The sequence below is a fragment of the Eptatretus burgeri genome, chromosome 12 (assembly GCF_056783735.1).
Source record: "Eptatretus burgeri isolate ZD-2024b chromosome 12, Ebu_testis_v1, whole genome shotgun sequence".
Classification (NCBI taxonomy): domain Eukaryota; kingdom Metazoa; phylum Chordata; class Myxini; order Myxiniformes; family Myxinidae; genus Eptatretus; species Eptatretus burgeri.
Genome location: NC_140972.1, coordinates 46540944 through 46553377, shown reverse-complemented (window position 1 = coordinate 46553377; position 12434 = coordinate 46540944). Strand labels below are relative to the sequence as shown.

Here is a 12434-nt window from a genome sequence, read left to right as displayed (position 1 = left end):
GTAGGGGTGGATGGAGAATGGAGAGAGTTGGCTGAGGACAGAGGGAGGTAGAGGAGTATCATGGTCAAGGCAGGGCAGAACCATGGTGCCATCAGACCTCACCCTTTACAAAGGGAAGAGCAGGAGAAGAATAATAATATTAGATTTAGTCACATCACTCAATGGTGAATAATTACTGATGAAAATTCTCGGATTCGGATTTGGAGCTTCATCAAGATTTTATCAATACTTTGTCACATACCCAACCTGTCTACCAAGTTTCGTCCGAATCTGTCCATACTTTTTGAGACATCATGCTTCATGTCGTTTTTGGCCCAATCCCTCAATGGTGAAGAATCACATAAAAAAATTCTCGTAGTCGGATCCGGATCTTCACCAAAATGTAATCAGTTCATCCTTATCACACAACGAACCTGTCCACAAAATTGAGGGGAGGGGGGAGAGGGAGGGGGCGAGAGAGGGAGGGGGCGAGAGAGAGAGGGGGCGAGAGAGAGAGGGGCGAGAGAGAGAGGGGGCGAGAGAGAGAGGGGCGAGAGAGAGAGGGGGCGAGAGAGAGGAGGCGAGAGAGAGGAGGCGAGAGAGAGTGGGGGTGAGAGAGTGGGGGTGAGAGAGTGGGGGTGAGAGAGTGGGGGTGAGAGAGTGGGGGTGAGAGAGTGGGGGGTGAGAGAGTGGGGGTGAGAGAGTGGGGGTGAGAGAGTGGGGGTGAGAGAGTGGGGGGTGAGAGAGTGGGGGTGAGAGAGTGGGGGTGAGAGAGTGGGGGTGAGAGAGTGGGGGTGAGAGAGTGGGGGTGAGAGAGTGGGGGTGAGAGAGTGGGGGTGAGAGAGTGGGGGTGAGAGAGTGGGGGTGAGAGAGTGGGGGGTGAGAGAGAGGGGGTGAGAGAGAGGGGGGTGAGAGAGAGGGGGTGAGAGAGAGGGGGGTGAGAGAGAGGGGGTGAGAGAGGGGGTGAGAGAGAGGGGGTGAGAGAGGGGGTGAGAGAGGGGGGTGAGAGGGGGGTGAGAGAGGAGGGTGAGAGAGGAGGGTGAGAGAGGAGGGTGAGAGAGGGGTGAGAGAGGGGTGAGAGAGGGGGTGAGAGAGGGGGTGAGAGAGGGGGTGAGAGAGGGGGTGAGAGAGGGGGTGAGAGAGGGGTGAGAGAGGGGTGAGAGAGGGGGTGAGAGAGGGGGTGAGAGAGGGGGTGAGAGAGGGGGTGAGAGAGGGGTGAGAGAGGGGGTGAGAGAGGGGGTGAGAGAGGGGGTGAGAGAGGGGTGAGAGAGAGGGGGTGAGAGAGGGGTGAGAGAGAGGGGGTGAGAGAGAGGGGTGAGAGAGAGGGGGTGAGAGAGGGGTGAGAGAGGGGGTGAGAGAGAGGGGTGAGAGAGAGGGGGTGAGAGAGAGGGGTGAGAGAGAGGGGTGAGAGAGAGGGGTGAGAGAGAGGGGGTGAGAGAGAGGGGTGAGAGAGAGGGGGTGAGCGAGAGGGGTGAGCGAGAGGGGTGAGCGAGAGGGGTGAGCGAGCGGGGTGAGCGAGAGGGGTGAGCGAGAGAGGTGAGCCAGAGGGGTGAGCGAGAGGGGTGAGCGAGAGGGGGTGAGAGAGAGGGGAGAGGGGGAGAGGAGGGGAGAGAGGGGGAGAGAGGGGAGAGAGGGGGAGGGGGGAGAGGGGGAGAGGGGGAGAGGGGGGAGAGGGGGAGAGGGGGAGAGGGGGAGTGGGGGAGAGGGGGGGAGAGGGGGAGAGGGGGGAGAGGGGGGAGAGGGGGGAGAGGGGGGAGAGGGGGGCATCACAATTCAAGAGAGGGGGTGAGAGGAGGTGCAAGAGAGGGGGGAGAGTTATATAGATTATCTCTAATTGGAGATAGGTGAGAGAGAGGTGGCGTAGGTGGACCGCACCTACGGGCCCGCACTCGTCATAATATCAACAATAAAATGGAAAGGATAACACCACCCTCCCCCCACCCCTTCATCTCCCAGCCAAGCCTAATGCATCATTTTCACACATCATAGTGTGAGAACATGTATAATTAAGGGAAAGACTGAAAAGGCACGACCTACCCTGGATGCTCCCAAGGGAGAGTGTGCTTCTCGTATTATTTTTAAAAATTAAAAATAAAATCCCACCCGTGTCTGAATGAAGCAGTGCAGTTTGGCATTTCCTTATCGTGAAGCTAAGCGGCGAGAGCTCCTCCTTGTGTCAATTCAGCATCTGCACCGCTTAAAAAATATTTTTGACAGACGGAAGGGAGGACACACCAAATATTGAAGCAGTGACACCGCTTCAAAATTAAAAAGGAATTCAAAATTTGTCAAACTTTTCAGTGCCCTCACTGAGCAATCATATCAAGGACTGCCAAGATAGCTTAGATGTATGCTCACTTGCTTTTCAACTAATTAGCTGAGGTTTGAATCTATGCCCAGCTCCATAACCTGTCACCCTGGTGTTTCACATGCAAGACAAAGGAACAGTATGTGCGCCATCCATGGAAAGAACGTTAAACCGTTGGACCTGACCGCCAGTACTGTTTATCAACGTGAAAGATCCCACGGTGTCCTTCACGAAGAGGAGGAGCGCTATCGCTGCATCCTGAACAAATTACAAATTCCTGCCAGTTGAATGTCAAGCCTGGCCAGCCAATTTCAGGAATACTTCCCCGAGACTTGTTCCTGCCAGTCAACCACACAAGGTGGGATCAATTGGGGTCGATAAAGACAAAAAAAAACAAACAAAAAAAAATTCAAAAAGGACTTCGCAGTCATCTATCTATAATTCCAGCTGTGTGTGTGTGTGTGTGTGTGTGTGTGTGTGTGTGTGTGTGTGTGTGTGTGTGTGTGTGTGTGTGTGTGTGTGTGTGTGTGTGTGTGTGTGTGTGTGTCTGCTATTTCTCGACAACCACTTGTCCGATTTAATTGAAACTAGCCAGCTATATTGATGGGGACCTGAGGATGTGCCTTTTCAAGGTTTGATATTAATCAGACAAGTGGTTCCCAAGTTATGGCCATTTATTTACCAAACCAATGACAGGATACGTTGCTGCATAGGCGTGGCTGATGGGGAAAGGGCGCCATTTAGTTACCAATGGCAGGACACCTTGCTGCGTAGGCGTGGCCATTGGGGAAGAGATCCTCAGTTACCAATGGCAGGACACGTTGTTTGGCGTTTTGCACAGACAGTATCTATCTTCTATCCATCTATAATTCTAACAATCTCTGTTTGCTTGCCTTTCAAAAGGTTTGAAATTAATCGGACAGTGGTTCCCAAGTTATGGCCAAGTTTGAGCGCGTTCCCCATTACGGGTTACAACGTACGGACTTCTGGATAGTGATAATTTACTGTATTATAATAATTTCTCGATTTCTTCTGCGCATTTATAGATAAACACAATGCCCCAATCAGTCGTCGTTTACGAGAGCGAAGACACGATCTCGGGATCCATATAGGGGTTTTTGAGGACAGCGAGTTCAATAGTGTCATTTTCAACACCACCTGAGGTCATCTTCAAGGTCAAAAGGTCATATTTCAAGGTCAAATTACTGAATATTGGTATTTTTTGCCCGGTTTTGTGTCTAACTCATAGAGGAAAACTTTTTTGAATTCTATGACAAAACATGACATTGTGCACCTATTGCACCTACTTGCTGATTTCTATAATCGTTAACTAATGTATGTATTGTTTGTTTCTCTTTCAGAAACTGTCCAGCTGGTGATCTCACAGGATCTTTGTGTTGTTTCCTGCTTTGGTGACAATATGCCACGTCGTTGCAGCTGCTTTGGTTGTAGAGGAAACTATGATGGGACGCCTTATGTAAAGGTCATACCCTTCCCAAAAGATCCTGAGGAGAGGGAGAGATGGATATTGGCAATGCCAAATGAGAAAGAAAGCTTGAGGTGCTTAAAGGAGATATATATTTGTGAGACACATTTCAATTGTGATTGGGTGTCAGTTAGGGGTGGCAAACGACCCAAAGAACCCCCATCAATATTTCCTGGAGTACCGAAATCAGCTTTGAAGCAGGTGACCTCAGCCTCACGCCCAACATCATCTTCTACGTCAGAATCAAGAGCTTAGAAGATGCAGGCAGCTGATGAGGCTGCAGACAATATCCAAGATTTCAACCACTTGTGTGCTAAAATCAGCTCCTATTTTCCTGGCTTTAACGTCATAAAAGACCAGGAAAACCTTTACCTATCAAGAACTGATGCTACTGGACAAACTGTCAAGCAGTTCTTTCATTTCCAACAAGTTCACTCACCTTTTGGATTTCTATTCTTGAATAGAGTTGAGAAAGATGGCATTGAGGTGCCCAAACGACTTTTTCCTTTGCAGAAGAACAGCCTGCTCTCAAAATGGTCCCAGGTTAGATCCATAACTGACCGGGTAAACATCTATGAATGCACAAGCAAGGAAATTCTTCAGCTTGTAATAAGCCAGCTCTGTTGGATGACTGAGGCACACGAGCTTACTCATTTCACCTTCCTTCTGTCGCAGCTGCATCTTATGTTCAAACATCTTGATCGTCGCCGATTTGATACCGATACTATGATTTTCGCAATGCAGCTTCACAACATATCACCCAGTGCAAACAAAATGATTCGTCGATCTGGCTTAATCATTCTACAATCAACAAAAAGGTAAAACAGATGCTTGCGAGTAGTCAGCAGGACTCCAACCTCAAAACCTTGTTCGACCAGCTTAAACCACAGCAGTGTTTGGTCAATTTAATGTTTGATGAGGTAAAGCTGGTCGAGACATTGCGATTTTTCTGGAGGGCATGTTGTAGGATATGCTCAAAATGCAGCAGCGGGTGGTGAACACGAAATGCTTGCTTCACATGCTATGGTTGTTGAAGTTGCCTGCCATTTCGGTGGTCCACGCTATATTCTACGCATTTTGCCCTGCAAAAAACTAACTGCCGATCAGCTGAAGGAACTCCTTATCGAAGCTGCATCAGCTGTAGTTGGTGCTGGCGGTATTGTGATTTCTTTGATATGTGAAAATTGCAATACCAACCACAGTGTTCATTCAAAACTTGGAGGACCAGGAAGTTGCCAAGTGCTGTCAATTCAAGAGCGATCTATGTTCTTAGTGTACGACTACGTGCACATCTTCAAAAATGTTCGCAACAACTGGATTACTGTTGATGGCAAGACACTCATTTGTTTTAGATGGTAATGAGTACAAAGCTTACTGGAGTGATATTTAGAAGGTTTATGAGATCGACCGGGCTACTCCTATTCGCTTAACCAAGCTGACGCACACCGCTGTTTTCTCCAAGCCCCTTCAATGCCAGAGCGTACCATTGGTATGCCAAGTGTTCAATGACAAGACTGTCACTGCTTTAAAGACCTTCAAGGATTCACTGGGTATCAGCGAAGGCACAATCATCCTCACCCAGATAATGAGTGAGTGGTTCAAGATGATTAACGAGAAAGACCGTTTCTCAGCTATTCATCTGCGCGACGAATCAAGACAGCCTTGGACAGTAGACTGTACAATTTCATTAGGCTGGAGTAGGCCTGCCAAATTATATCTACCTGCGCATGGCAAGGAGGTGGTGGTCGTAAGCTGAAGCTCACTCAGCAAACTGTTGAAGCCTTCACTGTGTCCACACGTAATAATGTGGATGCTGCCAAATTGCTTCTGGCAGAGAAAGACTTTGACTACGTTCTTCCTGCTATATTTGCAGATGAAGCCTTGGAAAAGTTTTTCGGCCAAGCCAGGCAAAGAAGCGGTGGAAACTTCTACTTTGACGTAGTTGACATTATGGCTGCAGCTAAAATTGTAAATTTGCAAACACTCATTAAGCATGACATTATGCCTGAATCTAGTTCTCGTGTGATTGATTGCGAAAAGAACTGTACAACTTCCATAAATCCAGATGAGCGAAGTGAACTCATTGACGAGATTACTCCTCAAGACACTCAGGATCTCTTGGGGTCCGACGATGCCCTTAAGCATAAAGTAGTTTATTTGGCCGGACACCTTGTTCATAAATATGGCGATAGCACTAGTATGGAGGAGATCATTGATGATGAAGATGATAACGAGGTGTCATCTGAGTTTCTAGATAATTTGAATAGAGGTGGATTGAGTGTGCCGACTATGTCAACCGTCTTTTTTGTACATAATGCCTATAATTTGTATGACAAGACTAAAATGCGTTGCCGATTTCATTTTGCTGAGCTGTTATCCTCTGTAGATGCACCTTTACCTAGTTGTAATGCTGCATGAACTACTTTAGCTAACATTCTATTGAAAGCTCATGTCCTCAATGTAAGTGACAAAGACAAAGCTTTGGGATGCCTCAGGAGGCAAGAAATGCTCTCCAACTAGTGATAGACATAGACATAGTTGTAATAGGCATAGTGTTGTGACATGCATATAATGCTTATGTAATACGATATGACAATAAATATCAAAGTTTGACAGCTCTACACACTTGCATCTTATTACAATCAGCCATCTCTCACCGTTTATGAGTTAGACACAAAAACAGGGGAAAAATACCAAAATTCAGTAATTTGACCTTGAAATATGACCTTTTGACCTTGAAGATGACCTCGGGTGGTGTTGAAAATGACACTATTGAACTCGTCGTCCTCAAAAACCCCGATATGGATCCCGAGATCGTGTCTCGAGCCCTTCTAGAAGTCATTTTAGCCCCGGACTCAAGTTAATCCTTCAGACTCAAGTTACAAACCCTGAGATCTTGACGTTCCAGTCCTTCTCTATAGGAGTCTATGCACCAAGTCCATGTCTTCCCAAGTAGACCAAAAATTAGGATTAGGAAACGAAGTGCAATTTTCCCAGAAGAAATAATGGTAAACAAGCTCTTGCATAACGAACGTTCGCTGTGCGAAGGGGAATAAAGATATGTAACCCCTTCGTTCAGCAGGTTTAAACGATCTATAAAATCATTCTTTAATTAAATTGAAGTATATACTTGAACACTGCAAAGGGAACTATGAACTCTCAAGTTTCTTTATGTCCCAGTTGATGCCTCATCGGACAAGATGAAAGACTGCTGCAAGTTGGTTGCATGCGACTTTTTCTTCGCTCTAAAAATCAAGGAGTCAATTCTCTGACATATTATGGTCAGGTCAGGTCAGATTAGATCTGTGACTTGCGACATTTACCATGTAAACCTACAGTAACCTAATTCATGGTCGGGTTGACGGCAACTAAACAGTCTCCCCCACCAGGTTCCCTGGTGAAGAGGGTGTATGATATGGACACCCAGCAGGATAAAAAACAAAACCCGTCAAAGCCCGGAGGAGCTCCTTGTGAGCCAATGGCCATCCATTTATAGTGCCCAACTGTGACTGCGGATGTCCTCCTGTAGTTGGGTTACTTTTTATTCGGAAGTTGGTGGCAGGATTTGCACTCTGGCCACCGTAAAACCCTTCATTCCGCAAAACGTACAAAACCACAAAGAAATCTGAAAATCCACTCAGTGGAAGTATCTCTTGGACAGCCGTCCTCTGCAGGACAGCTCACCAGATGATGGGATTGGGGCTTCGGGACCGCCACTCTTTGATGAGAGGAGGAAAAACACAGGGTAACCTTTCTGGGTCAGATTGTGGAATTTGTGTCGAGGTGGTGCTGAGGTGTCGTCCACCAGACGGCAGTCGCCTTGGGTTAACCTGAGGTGGTCCATTCAAGTGGGTGCCTGGAATGTCCAATCACAAAGAGAGGATGATCACCTGTTTGCTATAATCTAAGCGCAAACATCAACATTGCAGGACTCTCTGAGGTTCAGAGACCAGATTGCGGCGAGATCATGAAGGAGGGTTACACCTGATATTAGTCTTGTCGCTCTGATGGTTACGATGCGCAAGGAGTTGCTGTAGCTGTGTCCAATAAGCTGACTCCAATGATAATTAAGGTAACACCAGTCAAGAGTGTAATACGAGACGAAGGATTCATCACTCCTTGGGTGTCATTTCCCTGGTCTCTGTACATCCTCCGACTGAGGTGAGTGATCTCACCGTGAAGGACGCATTCCATGCCACGCTTGAGTCTGTGATTGATCAGTGCCACAGGCGAGATACTCTTCTGGTCTTGGGGGATTTCATTGCATCGACTGGAACCGATAGGGATGGTTACGAGACATGTGTTGATCCCCATGGGACTGGAACTGTGAATCAGAATCGCACTAAGTTCCTTGACTTTGCAAGAAGTCATCGACTTAGGGTGGCTGTTTCATTGTTTCAGCGCCCAAAGGCTCATTGCTGGACTTGGTATTCCAACGCTGGTGTTGTGGCAAAGGAGACTTACCATGTGCACGTTGATGGTCGCTGGAGGATGATCCAGAACTGCAGGGTCTAACGGAGTGCTCAGTTACTCAATACTCACTACAGGCTTGATGGAGCAACTCTGAAGTTGCAGCTTAAATCTGAGAGAATGGTACTATCCCAGCCTCGGCTGGATGTTGGCAAGCTCAAGGACGAGAGGGAAGCTGAGGAGTTTGCAAACAGGCTGAGTGGTGGTGGGGGGGGGGGTGTCTGGGTGCTTTGGGGAATCCTGAAGAGTTGTGGAGTGCCTTCAAGACCACCGTCCTTGATGTTCCCAGTGGATGTCATGGAACTCACCATCGGGCGAAGAAGAATTTTCTCTCTCAAGGGTCACTGAATAGCATTGACCACAGTTCCAGGGCCAGGCTGAATGGCAGAGCTGAGCTATTCAAGGAGCTGAGGCAGAAAACTGGATGTGTGCCAAGGGTGAACAAAGAAGCTGATGTGTGAGGAATCTGAGGGAGCAGAGCATCACTTGTGGTCAAGTGATTCTCTTCCTGCTTACAGGCGAATTTGCGCATTGGGTTCCTCCAAGCGCCCCTCGGTGTACTGCAGTTAGTGCGGAGGGTGGTCGGCTCTTGACAGATGAGTCTGACGTGAAGGCCCGATGGGCCGGTTAATTTGAGCGGCTGTACCAGGCTGATCCACCAGCTGTTGAGTTGGATGTCAGGGGTGTTACTATTGCTGACCCTCCAATCAACTGTGGTCCACCTTCGTTTGTGGAAACACAGGCTGTAGAAAACCGGTTGAAATGGGGTAAAGCTCCTGAGATTTGTGGCATCCATGCTGAACTTCTCAAGGTCGGTGGAAATGCTGCACTAGTGTTGTTTTGCATGCAGTTCTGTGCTCTGCCTGGAACACAGGCATCGTCTCAAAGGACTGGAAGAAGGGCCTTGTTGTCCCTTTCTGGAAAGGGAAGGGTGATCGACAGGACTGCAACAACTACTGAGGGATGATGCTGCTCTCAGTGCCGGGCAAGGACTTTGCTTGGATAATTCTTGATAGGGTTCGCCACCATCCTCTTCAACACCAGCATCCACAGCAGTCAGGCTTTACACCAAAGAGGCCAACGATTGATCGTATCCTTGTTCTTCGGGTCCTCACTGAACGGAGACTAGAGTTTCGGCAGGGGCTGCTTGCTGCCTATGTTGATCTCTGCAAAGCGTTCGATTCAGTGAATCAGGATGCCCTCTGCTGGATTCTTGCTCTTCGTGGGGAGCCACCCAAACTGATCAATCTGATGTTGGAACTGCACTCTGGTACTGAGGATGCTGTGAGATGTGGGAATACCATCTCTGACATATTTCCAGTTGTTACTGGAGTTCGCCAGGTGTGTGTACTGGCCTCCACACTTTTTAGCGCTTGTATGGACTAGATTCTGGGGAGGATGTCAGAGAGATCAAGCTGCGATGCATCGTTTGGGAATGGCAAGATCTCTGACCTTGATTTCGTAGATGATGCAGTCATCTTTGCGGAGAATCTAGATATCATTTTGGGGGTCCTCGAGATGCTGAATGAGGAGTTGGAGCTGCTGGAATTATAGGTTTCCTGCGTCAAAACTAAGATCCAGGCTTCCAATGACATCTTGGATGCTGCTCTCTTATCTGTACTTGTTTGTGGCGAGGATGTTGAGGTCACGTAGAGATTCACTTACCTTGGCAGTGATATACACGTCTCTGCTGGTTGTGAGCCAGAAGTCAATAGACGTCTCGCTCGGGCCTGGGGAGTCATTAATTCTCTGGATCATGGGGCGTGGCGCTGCTGGTAACTTGTTCAGGACGACAAAAGTCTGAGTCTTCAGGTCCTTGGTGCTTCCAGTCCTGCTCTACGGATGTGAGACTTGGACTCTGACCAGGGATCTGAGACGGCAACTTATGTCCTTTGGTACCAGGTCTCTTCGCAGAATCCTTGGCTATCGCTGGTCGGACCTTGTGTCCAACGGGCAGTTGCTGAGAGAGACTCAAATGAGATTTGTTACCTGCATAGTCCGTGAGTGTCAGCTGCTGCTGTATGGACATGTGACTCGTTTTCCTGACGCTGATCCTGCTCACCAGATTCTGTCAGTGAGGGAGCCTCGTGGATGGAGGAGGGCAACGGGCCGACCACGTGCCTCGTGGTTGATCAGCATCTCAAGGAGATGGGATGGGCCAGGAATCTGCCTGGGAATGGCCAGATGGAGGCCCGTGGAGTACTGGCAGAATGTGGAAGCATCAACGCGCTGCTCCAGCGCATGGTCCCATACCTGACCAGTCATGCCCAACCCCCACCCAGAAACATAACTATGAAAGAAAATGTATGGTGCTACCCATGCTATAAATCACAGTACATACACGAGCCTGAAAATATCCTACTGCTCCATTAACAACTGCAATGAAAAAAAGTCAAGCAAAACGACAAATGTAAAAAGCATTTTCATTGCAATTACCATCAAATTACTCACAAATTTGCTCCGCTGGGGAGGTCTTTGATAAGCATCGTCTTCAACTACCATATCCTCTGCTTCCTCTTCATCTTTTCCTGTCTTTCCTTCAAGTTCCTTCTCTTGTTCTCTTTGTTTTTGTTTTTCTCTCTCCAACTTCTCCAGCCCTTCTCTAATCCAGGCTGGGAGAGATCGGCGTTTTGATGCATCTAAAGAGATCAAAAGAGACAACACGGTTTTAACTAATTTTTTTCTTTTTTAAAACACTTCCTTCCTCAATATACCTACCTCATAGAAGCTCTGTCTCTGCACCACCCACTCTCCTACCTTTTTGCCCTTGGTATGGACAAGGCTGCCCAGTGCAGTGCTCAGTACGATTAGATTTTATGAATGTTGGTCTGTAACATTCATGAGCACACACTTGTCTGCATGCCTCTGCATTCAATTTACATAATCTTTCCATTTTCTACATTTATACCTGTAACTGTAGCTTCTACAGTGGAGGGGAGGGTGGTACGTGGAGATTCGCCCCTGGAATGTCGTGCCACCTCACGATGGGGAAGAGGCTGGTGCCAGGGTGGGGGAAACTCCCCTGGAAATGCAGGAGGTGGGCATGCAAAACCATGCTGGGGTTGAGAATGAGGGAAAAAAAAACAAAAACACAATTATTGGGATAATTTCATGAAATTTACCAACATATACAACGACTAATAAAAGTGCAGCTATATCAGTTGGTTACGAGGCTAAAATATGAATAAATAAATGAATACAAATTGTAGATTCAGGATATTCGACGAAAGATAAAGCAGGAAGAGATATTTTCAAAAAAATTGAGGAATATTTTCCTGTAATTAAATAATATATAGGTTCCAGGGCAAATTCCTCTTTCATTCAAATACACACACACACACACGCACATGCACATGCACACGCACAATTCGTTCCACCTTTTAAACCCACAAATGGAGATAAAAGCCAACGACAATTTGACGTTTTTGATTCCATTTTCAGATTGGCTAAATAAACATGGCTGACAGATGTAGTAGATCTCACTGGTTGACCATTGAGAAGTGCATAAATGTGATCAAGTTAATTTATAAACATGAAAATGTGTCCAAAAAAATAAAAAAAACCACAGCCAAGGCCAGACAATGAAATCAATAAAAGAAAGGTCTGACAACAGGATCAGGATTAGTGGACCATGTGACAAACATTGGTCGACCCAGGACAAAGTTGACTGGCTAGTGCGTGCGTGTGCGTGTGCATGTGTGTTATATACATATACTAGCGACACCCGTGCACATGCACGAGATAGCAGTACAACATAGCTGGTAGCAGACGACAGACCGTACATGGGGAATGACAAAAATACGCATTGTGCAAAATGCAAGTGGTACTATGGAACGCCAAGACTTCCCAAACATTGTCGGCATGTCCGTTAAGTGCCACAGCAGTTTCATAGGGATCGTGTGACGGCGAGCTGAGTTTTTAGTGTGCAAGCTTGGTATTATAATAGAGATATATATATTTTTATGGAAATTTCCCTCAATGAGTTAATTCAGGGAGAGGAAATTAGGTGGATATTTCTTAATTGATGTTAAATAGCACATTACTCATATGTAAATCCCATTCATGAACATTTAGTTACCACCTTGTCTCCCTGCTGTTTCTTTGCGATTTCCCCTGCTAAATGTCCCCCATTTTCTCTTCACACACTTCCTTCCCAATATTCCGTAAGGAATCCTGAACGTCAATTCCATG

At 47.1% G+C, this 12434-nt stretch overlaps 1 protein-coding gene across 2 annotated transcripts in view; it reads right to left on the bottom strand.

The window, feature by feature from the left end:
* Nucleotides 1-12434, bottom strand: part of LOC147015538 (uncharacterized) — a 59877-nt gene that overhangs the window by 36226 nt on the left and 11217 nt on the right. For both annotated transcript variants that reach the window (XR_015050365.1, XM_085850368.1), the window contains exons 5-6: nt 11152-11299; nt 10695-10882 (exon numbers count right to left, since the gene is read on the bottom strand). Coding sequence is in view for 1 of the 2 variants with exons in the window: in XM_085850368.1 (XP_085706494.1) it covers nt 10695-10882; nt 11152-11299 (336 nt within the window). In the remaining variant the exon portion in view is untranslated. The remainder of the gene's footprint in view (nt 1-10694; nt 10883-11151; nt 11300-12434) is intronic.